This window comes from Lissotriton helveticus, chromosome 7 (genome assembly GCF_964261635.1).
Source record: "Lissotriton helveticus chromosome 7, aLisHel1.1, whole genome shotgun sequence".
In the NCBI taxonomy this organism is placed as follows: Eukaryota; Metazoa; Chordata; class Amphibia; order Caudata; family Salamandridae; genus Lissotriton; species Lissotriton helveticus.
The window spans coordinates 66,627,900-66,654,592 of NC_136068.1; the positions used below are offsets into that span (position 1 = coordinate 66,627,900).

General features: G+C 45.5%; 1 protein-coding gene across 14 annotated transcripts in view; it reads left to right on the forward strand.

Annotated features, from left to right (window-relative positions):
• The window catches only part of LOC144768069 (alpha-2-macroglobulin-like protein 1), a 618,955-nt gene that overhangs the window by 339,902 nt on the left and 252,360 nt on the right, over nt 1–26,693 (forward strand). For all 14 annotated transcript variants that reach the window (XM_078651444.1, XM_078651445.1, XM_078651446.1 and 11 more), the window contains exons 20-21: nt 2,156–2,285; nt 15,479–15,591. In XM_078651444.1, coding sequence (XP_078507570.1) covers nt 2,156–2,285; nt 15,479–15,591 — 243 coding nt within the window. The remainder of the gene's footprint in view (nt 1–2,155; nt 2,286–15,478; nt 15,592–26,693) is intronic.

Consider the following 26,693-nt stretch of genomic DNA (forward strand, 5'->3'; position numbering starts at 1 on the left):
AGAAATGTCAGTTACGGAAAAAACAGGTGTCTTATCTAGGCGATGAACTTTCTGCAGAAGGTAATAAACCAAAGAAAAATATTGTAAGGGCTGTTATGGATGCACCTCAACTTAAAGACAAAGATCAATTGAAGTCCTTTTTAGGACTTGCTGAGTATTGTTCTAAATTCATTCCTAACTTTGCCGATATAGTAGAGCCTTTGAGGAACTTAATAGAAAAAGGAGTGGAGTGTGTGTGTGGGGAACAGATTGTGATGCTGCATTTGCTTCTGTCAGAAAATCTCTTGCTACTGCACCAACATTGGGACATTTCGACGTTACAAAAAAAAAACAGTGGCAACTGATGCTAGTAATGTAGGATTAAGGGCTGTTTTGACACAGAAGGTTCAAGGTGAGGAGAAGATTATTGGTTTCACTTCACGGAGATTACAAGGGGCTCAATTGTCCTATTTAGCTATTGAGAAGGAGGCTCTGGCTTGTTGTTGGGGTATGAACCATTTTAGATACTATCTTTGGGGTTTGCCCTTCACACTTTTGCACATATTGAAGTGTGGTAGAGGACTGGAAGGTAGTGTTACTCCCTGTATTTCCAGGTGGTTGTTATCTGTATATGATCCTAATTTCTGTGTGGAATCTGTTAGGGGAAACAAAAATGTGGTGGCCGACTGTTTGTCCCATTTACCGGTGATTGAGGAAGAAGATGTTTTTCTGTCGAACAAATGTATTGTTTGTCCTGTGGATGAGGAGTTAGCTTTGAGACAAGCGGAGTGGAGTGATGCTGTCCTTAATGATGAAGAATACAGACAATTGAAAACCCTGATTAACGATGGCTGGCAAGGCTTAATAACTCTTGGTGAGCCTCTTAAGCAATATCTTGTGGTGAAGGATGAATTGTGCATTCATGAGGATAAAGTTTATTGGTGTAACCGTATTGTACCTCCTGTAGCATTGAGAGGTAGAATTATGAAAATTGTCCATGAGGGACATTAGCGAAGGGGTTTAACTAAGAAAAGGTTAAGACAGTCTTTCTGGTGGCCAAATATGGACAACGAGGTTGAAAGAGTAGTTAGTGACTGTGTTGCTTGTGGCAATAGTGACAAGTGTAAAGTGGTTAGGCAGCCACCATTAGGATGTGTAGATCTTCCTACTTGTCCGTGGGAAAGATTAGCCTTAGACTTTATTGGTCCTGTGGATAAGCTGGGCATGAAAGATAGGTCTTTGGCAGTTCTGGTGGATTATCACAGTACGTGGTTTGTGGTTAAGTCTATGAGAGACACCTGCAGTCAGAGTGTAGAGGAGTTTTTGAAAGGAGTATTTTTGGAAGAAGGAATTCCCAAGGTACTAGTTTCTGATAACGGTGTACAATGTGTTTCCACGGTCATGAAAGGTTTCCTTGAGGGTCTTGGCATTAAACATAAGAAACTTGTGTTATTTAGACTACAAGCAAATGGATTAGTTGAAAGGGTCAATAGAATATTCATGGAGAATATCCAGTTATCTTTGGCTAATAGCCTTGTGTGGAAGTCTGAATTCTACAAAATGATTTGGGCCCATAGAATTACACCACACTGTACGACAGGTGTGTCCCCATTTGTTGCTCTCAAGGGAAGAGAACCTGCAACAAAAGAATAACCTGTGTGGGTATGTAAGAAAGATCAAGTGTTTGGATCAATCGTGATTGCATTTTAGCAAGAGCAATGAGTCCCAGAGACAAAACTAAATCATTTATGACAAAAGGAAGGCGGCCAAGGAGTTGAATGTCAGTTGTGGTGATTGGGTGGCTGTGAAGAAATTTGGTTGTGTAAAGAAAGGTGAAAGTAAGTTTTGTTGACCCCAAAAAGTGGTTGATGTAAAAAATCTGTTGTTCAATTGAGTGACAGAAAGTTCTGGAGTAGGTCAAGGATCCTGGTAATACCATCTAATTCTAAATGAATAGGATCCTGGTGATAGTATTTAATACTGTATTAGCTAACTGTCATTGTTTTTTTTCTTCTGTATTGTATAAGGGGGGAGATATGTGGAGATGTTCTACCGATCTGCGTAATTGCTACATAATCGCTTTTTGTTCACACTGAATGTTATGAGAAAAAAGACTTGGGTATGCTAATTTGTCTTTTTGGGTACACTAACAGCACTCATCCTCTCTCCTTTGCAGGTCAATGCTGCTCTAGCTCCACCCCATGGTGATTTTGAGATCCTATTTTGCTTTGACTGCGAGTACACTGCCTGTCTGTGCAGCCAGGACTCAGTGACCTTCTACTGGAATGTGCGAACATCTAGCATAGGTAATGGAAGTCAGCCTGGGAGCGCTTTGCAGATGTAGGGCAACAGAGATGTGGTTGCATGGGTGGAGAAGATTGTGGGGTGACCGCCGCAGTCTGAGCTAGAGGGACTGTCATTCTCACACCTAGCCAAGATTTTCCCTTTATTTATGTATCCTACATTGAAGGGGGGGCCTACTACCCCCACCTATCCTGTTCACAGAGTATTGGCAACTGATACAGATTATTTCTCCCTTAAAGAAAGTGAGCCAATGAGATGGCCCATCAGTTGAGGCACCTGCTGAAGAGATTTGCAATTTAACTTATTAGTCCCAGGTTAAATACCCTCAGGGGCAGACTCACCCTATTGTAGTTAAGTTATCGAGTAAGTAGCAACCATTATCCTAATTTCTAAGTGAGTGTTCAGTTTGTGGCGTGCTGCTTATGAATGACTTAAGCTATGGCAAAGATGGAATGTATGAATGAATTATACATTTATTAAGCACGCTGATAACCCTGGGATGTTCTGGCAAATAGGGACACTATGTGGCTTCTCCAAAATTAAATCCTTCGTAGATTCACATGCTTGAATGGTCCCCCATCTTCATCCTGGGAATCCCTGATACTTTAAACTTTTAAGGTGTCTATTGGTTCAACAAGAGTGTTTGTTCAGTAGCACAACACTGCTCACTGGAGAGCAAAGAATGAGAATAACAATGTGGATGAATGACTTCAACAACCATGACATGCAATGGGCAAATTAAAACAATGATGACATCTTAAAAATAAAAATTCTAGAGCTATAGAGAATTTCCTCAAGTTTTTGTAAAATTATTTTTTAAATATATATATATATATATATATATATATATATATATATATATATATATATATATTTATATATTTATATATATGTGTGTGTGTGTGTATATATATAAGTATATATATATATATATATATATATATATATATATATATATATATATATATCGAACACACACACCACACACACACACACACACACACATCACTCATTGCATGTTATATAGGACAACACACTAAAAGCATTTATCTGTGTCAGTGGTAACTGTGCATTGCAAATGTCTGCAGTACTAAACAAAACATCATATTCATGTAGAATATGTCTGTACAGTGTATCAGGAATCAGGAAGAAGAAATATACTAAACAGTGCAAAAAGGGAGAAATATAGGATAAGCACGGAACACATGATAATACCATCTTCTGAAGGTAACAGTCGGGGGATAAGCAAGGATAGACTGTACATTGGCACAACATATCTGATCAACATTGAAAAGAAATATAAAGATAAATCAACTCCACCCCCCCTGTTCTCTGATTCAATAATACTGACTGATATGTCAGACTCCTATGGGACTATGCCTTGTGAATATGAAGATTATAGTACATAATAGTGCCTAGAAACATTGAGCCACAACATTGACAGATACAAACAGAACTGACGTGCACTTGTACACTATAATTAAAAAAAAATGCTGACAGTGTTCAAGAAAAATACAAATTAGTCATTTAAGGAGAAGTGGTGGTAATGGGGTGAATCAACGCTGTCGGTGATGCTGGGTGATCCCATTCCAATGAAATAGGAGTCTTACGCAAGCCCAGGAATTCCTCCTGTTGGATTATAGTGCTTTCAGCCATTCCCCATCGTATCAATTCCATATGCCAGTACAGTGGCGTAGGAGGGGAGGGAGATTTCCACCTCATAGTAATTGCTTATTTAGCAATAAGTAGTGCCAAGTCCGCAAACTTGAATTGTATCTTCTGTATCTTAGGGTGTCGATGGAGGCCCAGAAGACAAGCTTCTGGAGATAACCAGTCACAGGTATTAGTGACTTGCCGAATGGTATGAGTGACGACATGCCAAAAGAATCGAAGTCTAGGACAGGCCCAGAGCATATGAATGAGGTTTGCATCTGCCTCCTGGCACCTAGGACAGGAGAGTTGGGCATCCAGGTATATATTATTAAGACGGTGCAGTGTGAGGTATGCTCTATGTAAGATCATCGATTGAATATATTTAAAGCAAGCATTACAGGAATTTTCTTAGGGAATTCCAATAGCAAGGCCCTTTCTTTATCTGTAAATTTCCTGTTGAGATCGAATGACCACCGGGTGCGGAGTAAGAGTAAGGGTGTACTGAAATGGGTTCTGATACTCCTGTATAGCCACCGGGTAAGGTGTCAGCCTCCCCCATTAGGTGTATCGCTTGGACTAAAGCATGTATAGGAGGTTCAGACCCAGCAGGGGCCCAGTGTTGTTTAATATAACGAACAAGTGCTGCGTGTAAGAGAAATAAAGTTGAGGGAACTCCATGAGCACGTTGAAAATTGTCATAATCAGTCAGGGTGCCCTCTATAAATAACGCTCCCACAGTCGAAACCCCCTCATTCCTCCATGAGGATAACCTTTTAGTAGTAACCATTCCAGTAGCAGTTGGAATTACCAATAGTGGTATATTATCAGAGTATGGAATGGCTTTCTTGGTATACTTGAGTGTTTGTTTCCAATAAAGGAGTGCTGTGTTGAGCAACAATGGAAGCGTAAGTGGAATCCTACCAGTGGGTAAGAGCATGTTATGTAGAGTGCCCTGGTGCAAAAGTCGAGGGGTATATTCTATTTCCTGCAGTTGACGGCCCGCCAACCAATATGAGAGCCATTGCAGTTGGCTAGCTAGGCAATATGCCTTAAAATCAGGTGCTCCTAGCTCGGCCTCCTACAGTCTCAGTTGTAATTTTGCCAACGCGATCCTTCTACAGCCACTACCCCAGATCAGTTCAGTCAGTCATGTATTCAGAGTTTTAAAAATGAAAGAAGGAATCACAACAGGGAAGTTAGCAAAAAAAATATAATAAACGAAGCATCACCATTTTCAAAAGTGCTATTCTTCCTATCACTGACAGTGGTAAGGTGACCCAAAAACAAACCTGCCTTTGAAGGGAAGCGATCGTCTTCAGTATGTTACCGTTGATAAGGTCTTGTGGGGATCTATAGATTTGAATACCTAAGTATTTAAACGTGTCAGACACTGTCTGTAGAGTTAGTTCCCCAAATAAGATAGGTTTTGGATTTTTCTGGTGTCGCATAAAACAGGCGTAAGACTTGGCGTTAATTGCCAAGCCTGAAACTAATTCAAAGCATTTAAAAATGGATGGGATGGGGTCCAAATTAAGGTTGAGGTTTTGAGAAAAAGGATGAGGTCATCGGCATAAGCAGAGGCTATGTGTGATGTGTTGTGTAGCAGAATCCCGAGGTCTACTGCCTCTCTCCAAAATTTGAGGAGAAGGGGTTCCATCGACATTACAAATAGCAGAGGCGACAGGGGGCAGCCATGTCGGGTGCCTCTAGTTATTGAATAGGTTGTGGAAATGTGTGCGCCAGTACGGGTGCGTGCTGTTGGAGCGCTGTATAGTAGCTGTACCCTCTGCAGGTATCCTTTAGGGATACCATACCGTTCCAGGGCGGCCCACATGTACTGCCAGGAAAGGGTATCAAAGGCTTGTTACATATCCAGAAGAGGTGTGGGGCAGCGGCCAGGGCGACTGTCGCCGGATGCTGGGGATCACGGTTCGATCCCCGGCAATGGCGGCAGGGGTCTGCCCAGCACCATGTGACTCTGGGCAATAGCTTGCTTAATCTTCCTGACGGCCCCAGCGCCGGGAAACCTACTACGGGTAGCTGTGCGCTTTACAAATACAGGATTGGTATTATTTTATTATTATCCAGGGAAATACATCCCTCTGTGGGGGACATAGCTGCCGCTGCTTCCATAATATAATGAAGCCGCCATATATTGAGTGAGGTGCTGCGGCCCGGAACAAAACCGCATTGATCTATATGAAATAGTTTAGAGAGATAAGGCAATAGTCGGTTGTCCAATAATTTACTGAGTATTTAATATTCAGTTGTCAGTAAAGAAAGTGGGCGGTAGCCACAAATATCACAGGGGTCTCTGTTAGGCTTAGGGAGGGAAGTCACCAATGCTTGCATGGCTGTGTGGGGTAAAGCAGATTAATCAAGGGCTGTGTTGTATGGGGTCACAAGGTGGGGAACCCAGTTTTTCAGCAAACAGGGCATACAATTCTTTGGGCAAGCCATCTAGGCCTGGGGTCTTATTTCTGAGCAGTGCCTTTATGGCCTCCTTAATTTAAACAGCAGTTATCGGACCTTCCAATTCAGTTTGAGCAACATCCGTCAGCTGGGGGAAGGGCAGGCCATGGAGAAAGGCCTCGATATCAGTAATGGAGTGGTGATAGGGGCAGTGTACAAGCGTCAGTAATGATGGTCGCTTGGGTAGACACAACCGTTCTATCAGGGAGATAAACTTCAGTAATGGGCACTGGTGGGGGGGAGTCTCTAATCAGGCGTGCAAGTAGAGTCCCTGTTTTGTCAGCATCTTTGTGACTATGTTGTGTATGTTATGTTATGTTATGTTAAACTTATTTATTAGGCGCACAGATGCTCCAGCGAAGGAGCGTCCTGGCGCCCGCCAGGGTAGCAACACAACACAACAGAGCAAGAGAAAAAACATAGAGACTAAGAAAACAAAAAAGTTTGTACAGCCCGCCGGAAGGAGAGCAAATCCCCGAGGGCACGAATCTCACAGGGAAGGGAATTCCACAGCACGGCGGCACACACTTGAAAGGAACGGCCGCCGGCCCGGCAGCGCCTAAACCGGGGGACAACCGCAAGTTCCAGGTCAGACGATCTCAAAGCACAGCCTGGAATGTAACGGGACAAGAGCTCGGCCAGAATCAGGGCAGGTGATCCCTTAATGACCTTGAAAGCAACACAAAGGGCCTTAAACTGGATCCTACGTGCAATCGGGAGCCAGTGCAACGAGCGCAAGGTATTAGTTGTGGAGCAAAATCTAGGCAGGCCCACGACAGCTCTCGCCGCTGCATTCTGTACCCGTTGCAGGCGGGCGAGTTCCGCCTGGTTTAGGCCCAGAAGCAGGGCGTTGGCATAATCGAGCCGCGACATCACAGTTGCCTGGATAATGAGTTGCCTGGTGTTTGCATCAACATTTTTTAGTATGGGTCGAAGACCCCGCAAGATGCCGAAACAACAGGCCGCCGTGCGCTTAGTATGGCATACGAACGAGAGAGAAGGATCAAGCCACACCCCAAGGTTTTTTAGCTGAGCAACCGGGTTGGGAGTGGGGCCCAGGTCTGATGGCCACCACCTGTCACCCCAGAGTTCCGTCTGCTTGCCAAAGATCATGACCTCTGTCTTACTTGCGTTCAGCTGGAGACAGTTGGAAGTCATCCAGCAGGCGACCGCCCGAAGTCCGTTCTGGAATCTGGGGGCATCCACATCCGCATCCCCGCTGATAGTAACCGCTAGCTGGGTGTCATCGGCATAGGACACCATGGTCATACCCCAATGCCTGACAACCTCAGCCAGCGGTCTCACATATAGGTTGAATAATGTGGGACTCAGCGAGGAGCCCTGAGGAACCCCCAGTTCCAGAGGATGGAAATTGGACTGATAGGGCGGAACAGCCACGCAGAAAGAACGGTTGGCAAGAAAAGATCGGAACCACTGGAGCGCAAGACCGGTGACACCCGCTTCTTCCAGGCGCCGCAGAAGGATCGGATGGGCCACGGTGTCAAAGGCGGCGCTCAGATCTAATAGCACCAGCGCCGCCGTTTGACCAGCGTCGAGCACGGAGCGCAAATGCTCCACCATATAAAGTAGAGCCGTCTCCGTGCTATGCCCTGCACGAAAACCATTCTGCGTCCTGTCCAAGATGTTGGCTTGCAAAAGGTGATCAGAGAGGACAGAGTTGACATGCGCCTCCGCAACTTTGGCAGGCCACGGGAGAAGGGAAATTGGGCGGTAATTCTCAGGTTTATCGACATCCAAAGTTGGTTTCTTGAGGATGGGCACAACTACCGCCTGTTTCCACTTCACTGGAACCACACCGGCTGCTAAGGAGGTGTTGATTAAGGAGCAAACCGGTGGGAGACCAATAGATGGTAGGTCTCTAAACAAAGCCGGACGAAGGGGGTCAGCCGGGGAGCCTGACTTAACCTGTAGGGCCAATTTACCTAAGCTCACCAATGTTAATCTCGGGAAGGAATGTAACACATCCAAGGTAGGAGGCTTAGGGGGGCTGCCCGCAGAAGGTGTAACCGTAGGAAAAGCTCTGTAAATGGCATGCACCTTTTCCAGAAAGAAGGCCGCCAAAGTTTCACAATGGGCAGTGGAACCCTGGTGAGGCGCGATCACTTTTTGGTGATAAGATCTTTCAGGGCTTTAAAGATAGTTTTGGAGGGGTTGGTGCTGGTACGAAATTGTAGGGCATAATATGCCGCACGGGTTCTGCATACTGCTCGATGGTAAATTTTTACAGCACCAGAGTACAAAGCTTTTTTGTCGCTGGAGTAAGCTTTGCGCCATACCCGTTCGGCACGCCTACAGATGTTTTTAAGCGCCCGCAGCGAATCATCGTACCAAGGGCTCGGGTCCCTAGACCCACACTTACACGAAACTATCGGGATAAGGGAGTCAAGGGCCCTAGTGACCCACTTACAAAAGAAATCGTAGCCCTCATCCACAGTGTCGGCTGAGCCTAGTGGGTCAGAGGACAACAGATGGAAAAAATCCTCGAGTTTTAATTTAGACCAGCACCGCCTAGGAATTGAGCGGACCGCATGTTTGCGGTGCGGCTCAAACAGCGGACACTGGATGCATACCAAATAGTGATCGGTCCAGGCCAGGGGTAAAGGGGTAAGGATACTGGCTTCTGCTAGATTAGTAAAAAAAGGATCAAGGGTGTGTCCACCTACATGGGTGGGATACGAGATCAGCTGGACTAAATGGAGCGCCTCGAGATCGGCGACAGAGCTATAGACCGCCGAAAGAGATAGATTATCATAGTGGAGGTTTAGATCTCCAAGGATGGAGAAATTGGAGCAGCCTGCAGCCAAGGCGCTAATGGCGTCTGGGAGGGCTTCCCTGAAAGCCAAATCGCTACCAGGGGGCCGATAAATCAAGAGGCCTGTGAAAGCGAAGTTGGGCGTGACTGAGATTTTAAACAGCGCGCCTTCACAGCCGGAGATTTTTTGCCCTTGCCAGACACACGGGTAGCAAGACTTGACCGCCAGCGCTAGACCCCCTCCTCTAGAGGCTCGGTTAAGGGTATAAACCGAGTATTCCGGCCGAAAAGCCAAGTTAATCACAGCCGTGTCGGTGTCCTGTAGCCAGGTCTCCATCACGCAAAAGGCATCCGGAGGGTCCTTACCTATCAGGTCATGATATCGTGATGGTGTTTAACCATTGACCTGACATTCAAATTCCATAGAGTGAAAGAAGGGCGGGAGCCGGTCCCGGGATATCCTGAACGTGACTTAAGCAGGTGGTGGGGGCGGTAAGATCAAACCTCCCGCAGATACAGGAATAAGGTCCGCAAAGCGGCCCAACCCGAGGAGCAGTACAGCTCCTGTGGCTAAGCCCGATGGCAAGTAAGGCATCCCTTGAATAACATGGCATGTTTACATCTGCCGTGGTCGACAGAAGGCCAGGGCCCTACCGTCCTACGCGTCCTGGCGCGGACGGGCGCAGACGGGCAGGACTCTGGCACGACTCCGGCCACGCGAGGACACGCCCGCTGCGCGATCCCGCTGCGCTAAGGGAGGAGCTTCAAATAGGCGTCCCTCGCCGGCTCACGCGCACTGAGGCGCATGTAGGGAGTGGCTGCTGATCACACACCCACCCCGCTCCAAGATGGCGGCGCCAGTGATTCCCCTCAGACCCCGGACCCGCCCAAGCGGCGGTGATTAACAATTAAGTTGCAGGTAAAGGGGCCCTATTAAAAACAGGAAAAACGAACCAAAGCAAAACAATTACAAAGTGGAAATGTTAAAATCGAATTGAGGCAATGCGCAAAGCGCTCCTGCAGCAAATGTGCTCCCTGGCAGAACGAGGCTAGACTGGGGACTCGCCTCAAATAGGCGTCCCTCGCCGGCTCATGCGCACTGAGGCGCACGTAGGGAGTGGCTGCTGATCACACACCCACCCCGCTCCAAGATGGCGGCGCCAGTGATTCCCCCTCAGACCCCGGACCCGCCCAAGCGGCGGTGATTAACAATTAAGTTGCAGGTAAGGGGGCCCTATTAAAAACAGGAAAAACGAACCAAAGCAAAACAATTACAAAGTGGAAATGTTAAAATCGAATTGAGGCAATGCGCGAAGCGCTCCTGCAGCAAATGTGCTCCCTGGCAGAACGAGGCTAGACTGGGGACTCGCCTCAAATAGGCGTCCCTCGCCGGCTCATGCGCACTGAGGCGCACGTAGGGAGTTGCTGCTGATCACACACCCACCCCGCTCCAAGATGGCGGCGCCAGTGATTCCCCCTCAGACCCCGGACCCGCCCAAGCGGCGGTGATTAACAATTAAGTTGCAGGTAAGGGGGCCCTATTAAAAACAGGAAAAACTAACCAAAGCAAAACAATTACAAAGTGGAAATGTTAAAATCGAATTGAGGCAATGCGCGAAGCGCTCCTGCAGCAAATGTGCTCCCTGGCAGAAGACTTATAGTCTATTAGCCGCAATTGTTCCAACAGTTCAGCATATTTGATTCTGGCCTCCTGAAGGAGCTGCAGTTGTGACGGGCAAGGAAGGGCTGCTGTCTCAAGCCTATTAAGGGAGGCCTCCACGGTGGTGAGATTTTTGTTGACCTCCTGCCGGGCTCCCACCACGGCCCCAATAGCCGTGCCGCGGATGACAATTTTGTTGCCTAGTGGTGCCTAGTGTAGCACGAAAAACCACATTCTCTAACAATTGTGGATAGAGACCTGCAAAGTGAGGAACGGTGTGGGAATTTTACCCCATGCCAGTATCACCTCAATAGGGTTATGGTCAGACAATGTTTTCCCAAGATAAGTAGATTCAGTCATTTGGGGCAGCAGCAGTGTAGTACAGAATATGCGGTCATTTCTAGTGTGCAACTGGTGTGGAGGGGAGTAAAATGAATATTCTCTGTAACCAGGGTAATGAGTATCCATATATCTTGTAAAGAACACCCTGCAGTCCAGGCCTGTAGAAACTCTGCATGTCTGCAACGATCTAAATGTATATCTAGGACTGAATTAAAATCGCCCCCAATGACCCAAGGGATATGTGCCCAGTCAAATAAGACAGTGTTAAGCTTGGTAAGATAAGTATTCTGATCGGAGCTTGGTGCATATACACAACCTAGAATCACCGGGGAACCATCCAACTTCCCATGTAGCAATACATAACGCCCTTCATGATCTGTCCGTTGTTCTATTAAGGTAAAGGGCACCCGCTTCAACTCCAAATCAAGGACCCCCTAGCAAAAGCAGAATAAGAGGTATTAAAAAACTGCCCCTTCCATTTCCTATGCATTTTGGAAATTTATGAATTAGTGAGGTGGGTTTCTTGAATGAAAGTGATATGAACCTTGCGTCTATTCAGTTGAGCATGAATACGATGTCTTGCACAGACCCCGTTCCCTGAACATTCCAGGTCAACAATCTATATTTACCCAAAACTGCCATAGTGCAGGAGGATATCGTGATAGTGCACCTCGCAAGAGGCTGTGGGGCAAGGTAGGAGAGACAGTGTGATCCGAACCAGGAACAAACATCCCCTTATTAAACAAAACTCCGGAATACCAGGGCCAACTGTCAAACTAGGTTGGCCCAAACTAACACTACAACACATTACTTTCACGCTGCTATATACTGCAGAGGTGGGTGGGCGCCAAGCACTCAAGAGCACTAACATGCAGGTTCGAGGGGGTCTCAGCGAGCCGTGTCACCTCGCCTCAAGCCAGCCAGGGATTCAGGGTCAACGATGCAGGGCCCGCACACCCCCGTATGGTCAAGGACTACCGACCATCCCCCTCCCCTGCCTTGTGTTCACCCACAATTATTAGAAATTGGACATGAGAGAGGATTTTCTTTGGAAGGCGGGGGGTCTTACAACCCCCCGGCCGTATTTATTAAAACATAAAAACAAATAAAAAATGTGAAATAAACAATATTTACACAATCATTTATGCAGAAAACGTAATTGACATTAGATTACAATTCATGTAGACAGGTATCAAAGGGCTAACCTTAACATACTTCTAATACAAAATATTTCCTATCCAAAACTAATATTTTGAATCATAATCACACATTATTAATTTTCTGCATATCCTATTTTTGGGCCTACAGCAAGGTCGCTAACTGTTGTCAGATCCTTATCAGTCAGCCACGCCCTCACGTATGAGTGCGCATGCACAGAGGGCCTGTTTACCGAGAGCGTACTTCCCCCCACCCGGTTACCCCCGTACGCTCCATGAACTCCATTAACAAAAGGGGGGCCCTTGCACTCTGCGCCGTTTAATGACGTCATAGTGCACGTGCGGGGTGGCCAACCAGCCTAAAGAAAGCATGACTTCCCCCTCCCGCGCACCCATCCAACCAACCGGATGTACCGCCCCTGGAGTTCTAGGAGAGACCACTTGTCCCTCCCGCTGGGCGACCCCATTCAAGAATGGCGCTCCCACCTAAGAACCTTAAATTGACTGCTCACCAATCATGACCTTACCGCCTGACCAAGGAATATCAATAAATACATCAATTGCTGACCTGTAAACGGGAAAAAAGGCCTAAGGATAAAATTCACACCAGAACACAGTTACTGTGAAAAAGAGCATCAAACCATACAACAACATTATCACACAAGAATCACTGTCTGCTTCAGGGGATGGTGGGTGGGGAAAAAGATAACATCCTACAAGAGGCTGGGGGGCAAAGGGCAGGCCTGGGGAGCACGGGAACAAGAGAACGCCTCCCGCGCTCCCCGACCTTTTAAACCCCCCACAGCAGACCAGTCCCAACTGGCCTGCCCCTTGGCTGCCCCCTTTAAACCGGAAGCGATTCTATTGCTTCCGGGTCAATTGGGGAGCGGTGCACCAATCAATGGTGGGGCGAGCTTGCCGCGTCATACTGACGCGGCGGGTGCGCGCACCACCATGGTTGTTGACAAGGGCAAGGGGGGGCCGGAGCCCTGCCATACCTGCGGGGGGCCGATGCGGCCCCCCCTTTCCTTATGGTCAGGGACTACCGACCATCCCCCTCCTCTGGCTTGTGCTCCGCCACAATTATTAGTAATTGGACATGAGAGAGGATTTTCTTTGGAAGGCGGGGGTCTTACAACCCCCAGCCGTATTTATTAAAACATAAAACAAATAAAAAATTTGAAATAAACAATATTTACACAATCATTTATGCAGAAAACGTAATTGACATTAGATTACAATTCATGTAAACAGGTATCAAAGAGCTAACCTTAACATACTTCTAATACAAAATATTTCCTATCCGAAACTAATATTTTGAATCATAACACACATTATTAATTTTATGCATATCCTATTTTTGGGCCTACGGCAAGGTCGCTAACTGGTGTCAGATCCTTATCAATCAGCCACGCCATAGTGCATGTGCCGGGTGGCCAACCAGCCTAAAGAAAGCGTGACTCCCCCCTCCCCCGCACCCATCCAACCAACCGGATGTACCGCCCCTGGAGTTCTAGGAGAGACCACTTGTCCCTCCCCCTGAACGACCCCACTCAAGAATGGCGCCGCCCCCTAAGAACCTCAAATTGACTGCTCACCAATCATGACCTTACCGCCACAGGCCAGCATAGTTGCCCGACTATCTGCCCCCCCCCTATCCTCCTACTCTGCAAGGTCATGCCCAGACCTAAAACCCCCTAGCCATGCCAAGATGTTCTCCAAAAATATGTTGTTGCCCGTACTAGTCAGGTGAACCCCATCTTGTAAGAAGCACTGTTCCCCCTGACACACCCATGTGGTATGTTTTGCAATAGAGATGACCGAAATATTTTATTGTTGATCCTCTTTACCGAGTGATTCAACGCCTTGACAGAATCCCCCCCCCTTCCATCTGAGTCTAGGAATCATCTGGGACCAAACTATGGTGCAGCCCTGGCATGTTTTAGCTAACTAGCCTACCTCCGAGATTATCTCTTCCATCAGGACCCTTCTCCCCAATTTTACCAGGTCGTTTCCGCCCAAATGTAAGATAACAACAGTGGGCGGCGGGGTGTGTCTGTTGAGCAACTCTGTACCAAGCCCCCTAAACTGACTGAGGCAGAGACCCCCCTACCATGAAAGGAGACCCTGAAACCTCCCTGTTCAGCCCTCTGTCTGTAATTATTTGTAAGAAAAACAGATTTAACACGCTTTACATAAGAATGACCAATAACCCATACAACTTGTGTCTCCTTGTCCTGTGCATGGGTCTGCCATGATGAAGATACTTGCTGGTGATGTGCTGACGGCAGTTTCCGCCCTGCATGACAGGTTCGAGAAACTGAAATACAAGCACACCAGCACTATCTCCTTCAGTAGGCGAAAAAGGCAAAGTATCATTTTACACTGTGCTGCCTGCTGGTTGATACATTAAACTACTGTCATGTTATCAGACCAGAAAATAACAGATTGATTACACAACTGATGAGGCCAAACTGTCAGTGCCACCCAGATTGGAAATAGTTCCAGGAAACCTATATTATTTGTCAGACCACTCTCCTCCCATCATGCCGGCCACTGTTGTGCCACCCACTTGTTTCCAAGTATGGCGCCAAATCTCACACTACCCTCAGCGTCAGTCCATAAACCTAACTCTGACCGCTCCCCAGTTGACCCGGTGGACATGTGAGTCTGTTAGTTGAATGGAAAAGGATAGTGGAGGGATAGAAGAGAGAAGGGTTTGCAATTATATAGCTCTTGCTGTCCCTGATGAGGCGTCAATGCTTTTCGGTGGGTAGCACGCTACTCCGGAACCCATAGAGGATTAGAGGGGAAATTTGAAATTTATTTGAGCGCTTGCGTGTGAGTCTGTTAGTTGGATTGAAAAGGATAGTGGAGGGATAGAAGAGTAAAGTGTTTAGAAAGTATTGTTTTGGATCTCACAGCAGTAGTAGAAGGTTTGGGATGAGTAAAAAGTAGGTGATGGGGTAAAGAGTCAGAGAGAATGGTTTACAAAGCCTTGTTTGGGAGATCTGAATAGTATGAGATGATGCAAGTAGGGTATCAAGTTGGAAAACCGAAGTTACAGGTAAGTAGCTATTTATTTTTCTTTTACATGTTTCATCCTCTTGCTTACTTTTTGGTCTGTTTTAACTTTAGGTGAGGTGAACTTCGCAGTCAACGTTGAAGCTGTGGGCTCCTGCGGGCCGCAGGATATCACCCTGCCTGAGAGAGGTCGCAAGGATACGCTTATCAAGTCTCTGATCGTCCGGGTTAGTGGGGTTTTTACATCACTAAGGGAATCCGGTGTGCAGAAGTGGAACAGAGAGAGCGGGTGTTTGTAAGTGAGGAGGGAGCTGCCATAGAGTGTGCTGAGTGACAGTTATTTGCTGCTGAGCACAAAGTGATCATACATGAAAGGTGCTACTGGACCACACATTAGCGGTGATGAAGTTCATAGCTGGGATGAGTGTACATGTATGGCTCTTACATAGTATTTTGAATGTGAGATGAGGATTAGTTGAGGTACACGAGTAAGGACTCAGTGAAGTTGAGTGGGTGGAGAGTTGTTTTTTTATGCCAATGTGTATGGGAATCTTTTAGTAGGGGTATGGAGGTTTTCTACTTTTATATACATGCTCCTTCAGTTGTGTCTTCCCTTTATATATTTTTGTGCATGCAAATATATCCATGTTTGGCTATGTATTTGTTAGTGTATGAACATTTCTGTGTTGTGGAAGAGGCTGTTTAACCGGTCAAAATTGCAAGGGCTAATATATGGTGCATATTGGTTTATAATGACCATAGAGGTGTGGTGCAGTGGATTGAGCGGCTAACTCTGGAGCACGGGGCTCACGGTTCAATCCCTGGTGCTGGCGGCAGCTCAACTCATGTGAATATGGGCTATAGATCACGTAATCTCCCCGATGGCCACCAGCACCTTGAAGCCCTTAAGGGCGTGATACGTTCATGCGTTACAAATAGGAATTATTTATTATTATTGTAGTGATGCGTGTGGCAAATAAATTGGTTTATTTATAAAACATATCGGATGTGCCTGTGTGCAATATACACCAAGGCACTCTTATTATATTGATTTGCATGTTGGATTGCCACCTGGCCAGTATTTTACTGGCACAGCGGGTGTTTCAATGCCATGGCGGCTAAAAAAAAATCAAAAAAATCAGCAAAACATGGCATTTATTTTCACCATTTGAAATATAGTCTAACCACAGGAGAGACACATAAAAACATTTGAAACTATTTAAGAGTTGTTTAAACCATACCCAAATGATTATAAAAGCTTTAGAGGTAGAATTACCATGCTAATAAAGAACACTGGGGATTTTACAACAAAACATTCTCCAGTACCTGCTCCAAAGCGTCTAAGAATTTGTAAACATAAAGGAATGGGTGGTAAGTTTCTCCCAATAGGTTGAAGACCCAAATGCATGCATTATGTTGGATTGTATTCAGTAACACTGGGTATGGTATGAATACCTTAGTCAGTGCAGAGTTCAACTATTTGCGCTCATACAGGCACATTAGTTTATGTGAGAAACCATAAGGTTTTAGAAGTGTGTGTTTTTTTAAACAAAACATGTAGATTTATGTTCCCAAAATACTTATTTATAACAATAACACAGTGCCTTTGTCTGGATTGTGACCAACTGTATCTCATAATATTGAGTTTTAAAATCGGCCTACAATAAAATTGTGTCCTGATAATTGATTACGACTCAGTGTCAAGGTACGTAAACAGAGGTAAGAACAGACTTACTTTTCACACGCTGCATGTGCGTATCTTTAAAAGGTATGGTATCAAGGTACCCGCACACAGATTTAAGTAGAGCAAATCTGTACTTAACGTGGTGATACATTCCTATTCAATAATCTACACACTGTATTATTGCAGGGCGTTCATAAAAACTATCAGCATTATTTTACTTTCTGCTTTTAATTCTCATCATTTACATTGCTTTTTATGTTATGATGCAAAATGTGATCTTCATGAAAAAATCTAATAGTACAAGTTCGTTGATGGACATATCAAACTGCGATACGTTTTCCATGTGGATAGTAATTGTAAATCTGCTGATGCCTACTACCTCTGTCGTTCCATCCTCATGTTTGCTATAACTCTTCTTACGTGTTCTCCACTAGCATAAAGTCCTCCATCGGAAACTTTACTGCACTCAACTCTAAAGGCCCCGTTTAGCGTTTGGTGGATAGCCTTCATATGACTGGTGCAACAGAGGCACCACCTTGGCTACCCCAGTGGCAGCCTTCCAACAGGGTTGCCTGCCCCTTCTGTGGACATTTCTGTATTAAAGGATCTCTGACATCTATAGTTGTAACTATTTTCTGGGCAAAACACTTGTCAGTTTGTTGCAATGCCTTGATGCCTCAGCAGGAGACCTGCCTTACCTTATTTTATTTACAAATAAAGAACCCCAAACAGGGGACTTTCTTTGAAAATTATATAATACAGATCCTCTTTGTGCTAGACATTTTATTCCCAAAGCGGGACGAACAAATTCTGGTCTTTCTCTGTCCTAGTCGGCATGATTGACATGGACAGATTAGAAGCCATTGGGAGTCACTATTCCTGCCTGTGCATGGTCACTGCAAAGGTTTTGCCAGAAACAGAATCAACAGTGGTTACTCAGTCCAAAAAACGGCATTTCCCTGATCTCTTAATGACACCACGAGCCAAGAGGAGGACGGACTGGATATTTGCCTGTTTGTTGTGGTTGTAATTTATTGCCTCATCCAAATGATACTCTAACATATTGAATTTGAATTTTGAATTTAAAAAACATTTATTCAGCGCACTTCTACCTAGCGGTTTCATGGCGCTATTGCGATAACAGAGGATGTCAGCAGTGGGAGGGATTTAAACAGAATAGGCTTTAATGAAAAGAAAAGTTTTAAGATCCTTCCGGAACTGGGTATAGGAGGGCACGGTGCGGAGGGCAACAGGAAGGGAGTTCCAAAAAGTAGGGGCCAGGACAGCGAACCTCGCGCCGCCAGCCCTCAGTTTCTTAAATCGAGGGATGGCTAAGAGGGCTGCGTGGGAAGAGCGGAGCTCTCTGCAGGGGAGATAGGGGATGACAGCGGAACAAAGAAATTTAGGGGCGGTCCCTGCTCTTGCCTGGAAAGTGAGGCAGCCCAGCTTGAAGAGGGCACGCTCCCGCACCGGCAGCCAGTGTAGAGCCTTTAATAGTGGGCTGGCCCGATGGTATTTGGGAAGGCCATGAATCAGGCGCGCAGCCTGGTTCATTACCAGCTGCAAGCGATGAATCGCGTAAGCGGGAGCCCCGTTGTAGATTACATTGCCGTAATCAATACGGGACAATACCAAGGCTAGCACAATGATTTTCAAGGCGGGGAGAGAAAAGAAACGGGAAACCTTCCTAATTGTTCTCAGAGAAAAAAAACAAGAGGAGACGACTGAGCTAACGTGTGAATGAATAGAGAGTTGTGAATCCAGAAAAATCCCAAGGGTTTTAGCTTTAGGCACAGGAGAAGGAGGGACACCAAGTGTCCAAACTATTTGGATTCTCCATGAGTAGCTGGCAGATCTCCACAGACATTCTAACAAGCCTTTCTGAAAAGAGCCAACCATGCCAATTTGAGGTGTACAACTTTTAAGTTGGTTCTCATAAAAAGCTCTAACTATGTTGTCTTTAAATATTACTTAGAACTCTCAGAATCTTTATGCTATGTGTTCTCTTGGACATTTGGTAAGTACATACATGGTGTGTTTATTCTTGGCTCCTCTAATCATAAGGATGTAGAGGTCATATCTTCATTGTTGCCTCCATGCCCTGTCAGCGGTGGAAAAAAAAACCCTGTTGACGGCATCAGGGTCTTTTCTGTTTTTCCCCCACTGAGTGTGGAGGTATAACAAGGGGCTTGGCCAAGCCAAAGATAGCAAAGTCAACACATCCGCAGTACATTGACACCACCATTCAGGAAATCATAAAAAGGACATTTTTGACCTTGAATAGCCGGTTATGGCGTCAACAGCTCCAAATGGCTATACATTTTTACAAATGTAATCAAAAGAGTAATTATTGAAAAAGAAGACTTCCTCTTTTCACCAGTTCAACAATACCTCTACTAAAGTGATTTCTGATGGGAGAATACGGTAGACCACAATCAACAAGCAAGAATCCATCCACTGGACCACCAGCCGATAAACTAGGTGGCTGACACCCGCAAAGGGACCAACTACCCCATAATCAGAGATGCAAACAGCCTTCCCACTTCTGGGTAGATTTGGTGGACATATTACTTCCTCAAGCAACCTCTTGGGAGGGAGAAACCCAGTGAGGTGCCAGGTAAATGTTTTGAGGGTGTTATAATGCAACTTAAACTGTCCATCATAAGGATCTTTCAAGTCAAAAATAATTCTGTGACCAGTTATGTGGCCCCTGGCTGAATATCTTTATAGGTCATAGCATTTTGATTTAGTTTAAGTGATCCCTCTGTCCCCTTTTGGATGCCTGTGATGGAGGCAGTGTGTGATAAACCTGACGCTTGTCATCCTGTCTGTCACATGACACATATGAAATCTATATATAAAAGAAAACAATGGTCTCTGGGGCAAGTATAAGCTTCAACTTCTGTGGCAATCATACTAAAACCATTACTAGAGTTTACTCAGGAGTCAAATAAAGATTTATTTAGTTCATGTTAAAACCATACATTAAAAGATCCAAATCAAAGAGCAAATATTGGGGCATATTAGCAAGCTGAAGTATCGCCGGTTTTTCGGCGAATTGTGCCGAGAAAGCAGCGATACTTCCAGCGCCCTAATAACAAGGGCATGCTAACGCCTGCCTCAAGCCCACTTTGCATGTCAGCGAGAAACATCGCTAATGACATGCAAAGTGGGCGTTCCCACGTCCAACCACATGTAAAATGTGGTTGGAGGTGGGAACACCCTATTACCAAGGCAGGCGTTGGGAGAAGAAGACCTGCGATAAACTCGTTTATCGCAGGTCTCCCAACACCTGCTCTGACCAGGTGTTAAGGCATTGATAACATGGGGGTGTGGATCATAACGCTGAATCCACCCCCCCATATTATCAAGGCACACATTAGCGCGTGAAAACAACGTTTGTTTTCATGCGCTAATGTTCCACATCGCCGACTATCGCCGGATTTAATTTCACCTACGTGTTGCGCATTGATAATTACGCACTAACACAGCGAAAAAATCCGGCGATAGCCGGAGATATGGAAATGTGCGATGTGCGTTATATAACGCACATCTAGATAATATGCCCCATTATTCCTTTAATGTAACATGTTACTCCAAAACAATGTGCTCCAAAGAATACTATGGTGGAGTGAAGGTGAAAAGAGTGAATTTAAAGTTTGCAAGTGATACACGGAAAGCATATATACAAGTGACTTATCTGGAAACACTTGTTGTTACATGCAACTCTATGTCAGAGTATCATAATCCAAATCAAATTAAAAGGCAGTCCACTATTACAGTTTCTGACGTTTTGACCCCATAAACATTATGGGGCTCATTAGGATGGCGGACGGACGCCACAATAGAGGAGGAGGGACCGTCCGCAGGGGCAGCGGCGGTCCCTCCAGTGCAATTAGGATGTGACCGCCAGCCTGGCGGTCACATCCTCAATATTTAACATTGTGGCGGGTGCTGCTTGAAGCAGCACCCGCCGCAAGGTTAAATATGCATGCTTAGCATTTGCATGCACAAAGCGGCAGGCACCACGCGGTGCCTGCCGCTTTGTGCACGCAAATGCAGGGGGGTACCATAGGTACCCCCCATGTGCACCCCCCATTCCCCCCACTCACCCTGGGGGCCGGCAACGGGCCCCCAAAGAATTCACCGTATGCCTTTCCACGGCGGAGAATCCGCCGCGGAAAGGCATCTGTTTTTCGCCATCCTAATATGGCTGGCGGTGTCTGATAGACACCGCCAGCCATGTTAGAGCTTTTCCGCCGCGGTCGGAAGGCGACGGCGGCGGAAAAGCTGCGGACCGATTTTGAGACCCACCGCCATCCTAATTTGTCGGTGGGACTTTTGTGCCTTCCCCTGCGGTTTTCCCGCATCCTCCGGGCCGGCGGTGGCTTCCGCCGGCCCGGAGGATGCGGGAAAACCGTGATCCTAATCGGCCCCTTAGTTCGAGGCATATGAGCTGCAGAATTCATACTTTTGCATAGATCATCATCTATTGTTGGGCTTGGATGCTTGCACCTTGTAGTTGTCTTGGAAGAAGTCTTTTGTAGTCACGAGATGAATGACTCCTCCCTTGGGCGATAGTGCGCATGGGCGTCGACTCCATCCTCAGATTGTTTTTTTCCGCCATCGGATTTGGATGTAACTTCATGCGCTCCGGTTTGGTAGCGTGTTTTCCAAACCTTTTCAACGTGCAAACCATTGCAAACACGGTGGTATTGTTTTCGTTGCGTGCCTTTCGGCGCGCTACTTCAAATACTCGATTCTGGTCATCAAATCGGGCCGCTGGGCCCTTATGACGCCATTCAGGCCTACGGCTAATGGAAAGGACTCCAGTGTGGAGCTAAATTCCCACACTGTGACCAACACAAGGTCTGCAACCTTCATCTCTCACCCGAGCACGAAGAAAATATTCTGCAGCTCTATGTACCAAGAACAGATGCATACTGGTAAGTATCATTTTCCTTATATGAAGGGTCTTCAACAGGATGGGGAAGATTTGATCGAAACACCAAACAACTGTGATAATGACTAGCACAAATAAATCATGTAATGCTGTGGGGAATAATTTGTGACCACTGTCAGTGGTGCATGCCAATCTAACAAGCTGAATAAAAAAGGCATAAGTAATTAGAACAGCCCGTAGACCATCAGGAGATCGGTATGTCAAGAAGCAGTGAGAATATCTCTGAATGTTGACTTCAAAGTGAGTTAAGAAATTCATCAAGGGAAAAATCTCTATCAAATAAGACACCGTCATGCGATTGGTGTTATTTTCACAGTGTCGCGCTCAGCCGTCTCGAGTCCTGCCTGTGAGATATCTTTACTTTTGTGGTTTTAAGATGAACTAGAGTAAACCAATCTAGTGATGGTTTTTGTATGGTTACCACAAAAGTTGAGGCTTATATTTCTCTTTAGGAACCATTGTTTTCCTTTGAATTTTGCCTTGCCCTGGTCCCAGGGTTATTGGGCTGCCCCTTTTGTTTGAGCATATATGAAATCAAGGCATCTCTTTTACCCAACTTGGTGCCAGCCTCAGATCAAGGAGGTCGTGATTTACTGACCACCTGTCTAAACCAGGTGCAGATGACTTGTAAAACCCCACTGTGCCTTACCCAGTCATGACTTACAATTCTGTCATCTGACATCTGGTGTAAAGTAGTGCATGAGCGAGAAGCTAGTGTCCTTCCATCTTTGTGACGGTCGTGCACAGACCACCTAAGGTGTTGGGGACATAGCAGGGTGCTGATTTTGTCCCAAAGAATGCCCAGAGTGTGCATAAAGTGGTCTGGCCCCATAGAGTTAACCATTCCTATTTAAACATTTGGAAGATAAAGGGGGATGCAAGGAAGGCGATTGTTTGCCTTTTGGGTCTACTTTCTCTGATTTGCTGTGAAAGTTAAGGGTGCTGCATCACTACTCATTTGCAGTAACTTATTACAAGTAATAGAGACTTCCTTTTTATACTGTTGATAACATTGGGCAAAACACGAAAAATTACATTGTCAGATAACATGTGTATGCATCCATGATAGTGTATCAGAATATCATGGCCAAAAAATCATCTGGCCAAAATATTGTATCCTAAATATAGTGTACTAAAATATTTCCGTACTTGTGCTAATATTAGAAAATCTACACCAAATGAAGAAGATATTTTTAGTTGATTACATTTAGCCACAATATTTTTGTTACACAATTTTAAGGCAACAGTATTCTGACATACAACCTTTGTAGAGAACTCACAGGATTGCTGCTCTGTGCTCTCCAATTCATTGTAATTGGCAAAGCTCAAGGTTGGTGTGGTCATTGCTTAGCATTCTACCAAGCATCTCAGGATACATGTAACTTTAAAGATCACCTGCATGGTCCAGTTGGTTTATTAGTGATCTATGTTTTTGATATGTTGACCTTCAAAAACAGCAGGTACACTCCAGAGCTCAGAACCATCAAGTGCAACTGAAAATGACTGGAAAAGCAATGGCGCTCACATAGGACCCTGTCAACCAAACTGCCTTCAAATCAGCCCTCAGTGAGTACTACCAAGACATCAAAGACACAATACAAGACTCCCTCACAGACCGCATTGAAACACGAGCCAACCACGCTAAGGAACTCTTCAAAATTGTCTTGAGGATTCTCCTGCCCGGCTGCCACCTAGAACATGGTCTGCCATTCCCAAGAACTCTGTGACACTTGGTCAGACTACTTATATAGCAAAATAGCCACCATCTACAACAACTTTAACCCTCAACCCACGGACCTCCAAAACTCCAACTGATGCCAGCCACCCGATCACTGCTTGAACCCCACTCACCACACAGACCACTGCAGTTATCATGCCCTCCTTCCACTCTGGAGCACCCTTGGACCCCTGCCCCCACCGTATGTACAACCTTGGGACCGAAGAAATCAGTGCCAAACTCACCAACATTCTCAACGCCTCCATCACCATTGTGTCCTTCCCCAACAAATGGAAACACACCGAGGTCAGACGTCTACTGAAGAAACCAACTGCCAACCTCAGCAAACTAAAAAATACTGCCTCATCTCGCTGCTCTCGTTCCTCCCCAAAGTTTTCGAGAAGACCATCATACACCAGCTCACCAAACACCTAGAAAAAAACCCTACTCAACTCTTTCCAATCTGGCTTCAAGTTTAACCATGGCACTGAGACTGCCAATATAGCCGCCACCAAGGACATTCGATCCGTACTCAATAGAGGTGAAGCAGCAGCCCCGATCCTCCTCGACCTGTCAGTGGCATTTGACACTGTATCACACCACACTCTCATAGACAGAGTCAACTACATTAACGTCCAGGGGGACGTCCTCAAATGGATTACAATTTTCCTCAAAGGACAAACTCAGAGAATCTATCTACCAACCTTCACCTCAGACCCCAAAAGCATAATCTGCGGTGAACCCAAGGATCATCCCTCAGCCCCACCCTGTTCAACACCAACATCACAACCGTCCCCAACATCGTCAGAACCCACAAATTCAACATCTTTTCCTACGCATACTACACCCATCTCATCGTCTTGCTCATGGAAGACCCTTCCACCACAGAACAAACTTCCACATAGCCATGATCATGGTCGCCAACTCGATGAGGACCAACTGCCTGAAACTCAACACCAACAAGAAGGAGGTGCTGATCTTCAGGAACAGCACCTCACCATGGCACCGCTCCTGGTGGCCTCAGGAGCTTGGACCCACACCAATAGACCGCGCCCACAACCTCGGCATCATCCTTGACAGAAAACTGACCAAGAAGTGCCAAGTCAACACAGTCGCCTCCTCCTGCTTCCACACCCTCCGCACGCTCTGGAAAATCTTCAGATGGATACACATGAAAACCAGGAAGACTGACACCCAGGCCCTCATCAGCAGCCGACTAGAATATGGAAATGTGCTCTACACAGGCATCAACACCCAACTCCTTAAGAGACTCCAGACCATACAGAACACAGCAGCCAGTATTATCCTCAACCTCCCAAACTGACCCACATCACCCCAAACTTCAGGAAACTACATTGGCTCCACGTCCAGAAGAGATGCCAGTTTAAGATTCTGATACATGCCTACAAGTCCCTTCAAGACCATGGACCAGCATACACCAACCACCGTCTGAGATTCCACCACACCCCAGACACCTAGGCTCTGCCACCCTCGCCCTTGCACAAACACACCACATCCACCATAGCTAATGCGGAGGTCATTCCTTCTCCTACCTCACCACCAAGGCCTGGAATGACCTTCCCCTCCACCAACTACTGATGGATAATCCTAAAGGTTTTAGGGAATGCTTTAGTGTTAGAAACCACTGAGATGTGTGAAGAAAATGTGACATCCTCCTTTAAAAGATATTTTGCTGCTGTAGAATGTGTGAACTGAATTACTGCCACCCCACGGGTAGTACCTGTTGTTTGGTCTGCAGGTTCTCCACTGGTGGAAAATTCCTCAGATAGAGCACTTACCACTATTATTAGATGGACAGTTTGCACTCAATTCGAAATCAGACCATCTAGCGTCATTTGCATGGCACAACCTTGTTCAACCAGCCTCATTAATAAAGGTTCGAGAGTCCATCAATCCATGAGATTCAAATGAAATCCATGAGATAAGAAAGAAGAAAAGTAAGAAAAAACTGATTTTAATGTGATTATTGGGGTCAGAATACAGAAAAACGATTGCTAATTTTAGTTATACCAAAATGGGAATACTAACATGGTTGAAATGAGATGTGTTTAGGGTGATAAAGGAATAGATGATTTGATTCCCACTTGAAATGAGTTGGAAGGCAATTTAGGGTGGTCAAAATCTGGAAAATGCATTGCCTATCTCCAAGTTTGCATTTGATATCTGTACCCAATACGTTATTCCGGCACAGATGTTGAGGAAACTATCAAAACAAACGAAGTATTTGTTGCACAGACCCTTTTCAGGCAGGAAGATCAGTATTGGCAATGCCTCAGAATTACAAAAATATCTCGAAAACAAACAGAAAATGAAGAGAGTTGGTAGAACTGAGAAGTGACAGGTGTAAGCAATGCCAATTAATTGCTATATTAACATTTTAAATCGCGAACTATGTAAAACTGTTTTGAGCGGTTTCTAGCCATACCGCAGCCGAAAACAGTGAAGGCAAAGAGAATACTCTTAAACATATGGGTTGCATGGTAGCTATTTTGCAACTTCTAAAGTAAACTTTGAAAACTCAAACCACAAGAATGCTAAGTATAAATGAGTATTATTAAACTATAATCTTTCATATCCTAACCAATAACATAAGGATATTTACTGCTGGTGGTTAAGAGCCAGTGTTTCATAGGAAGTCACTGCTATCAAGACATAATGAAACTGGGCCTGCAGCTTCCAGCAGTGTACCACAGAGAGACTGGCAAGCCGGATTAAACCAAGGCTCCTGCTGTTCTTTAGGCAGTATGTATGTCATAGAAATAAATGCTACTCAGTGGCCATAGAAAACATATGCACTAGGATTTTGTGCACACAAATCAGTAGGACATGCTATAAAAAGAGTATATTATGTATACAAACAACCAATTGGAAACCTATTTGATTTGTAATGGTACAATATAATCTTGTATGTCCACTAGTATGTTATGCATGCAAGTCAATGTGT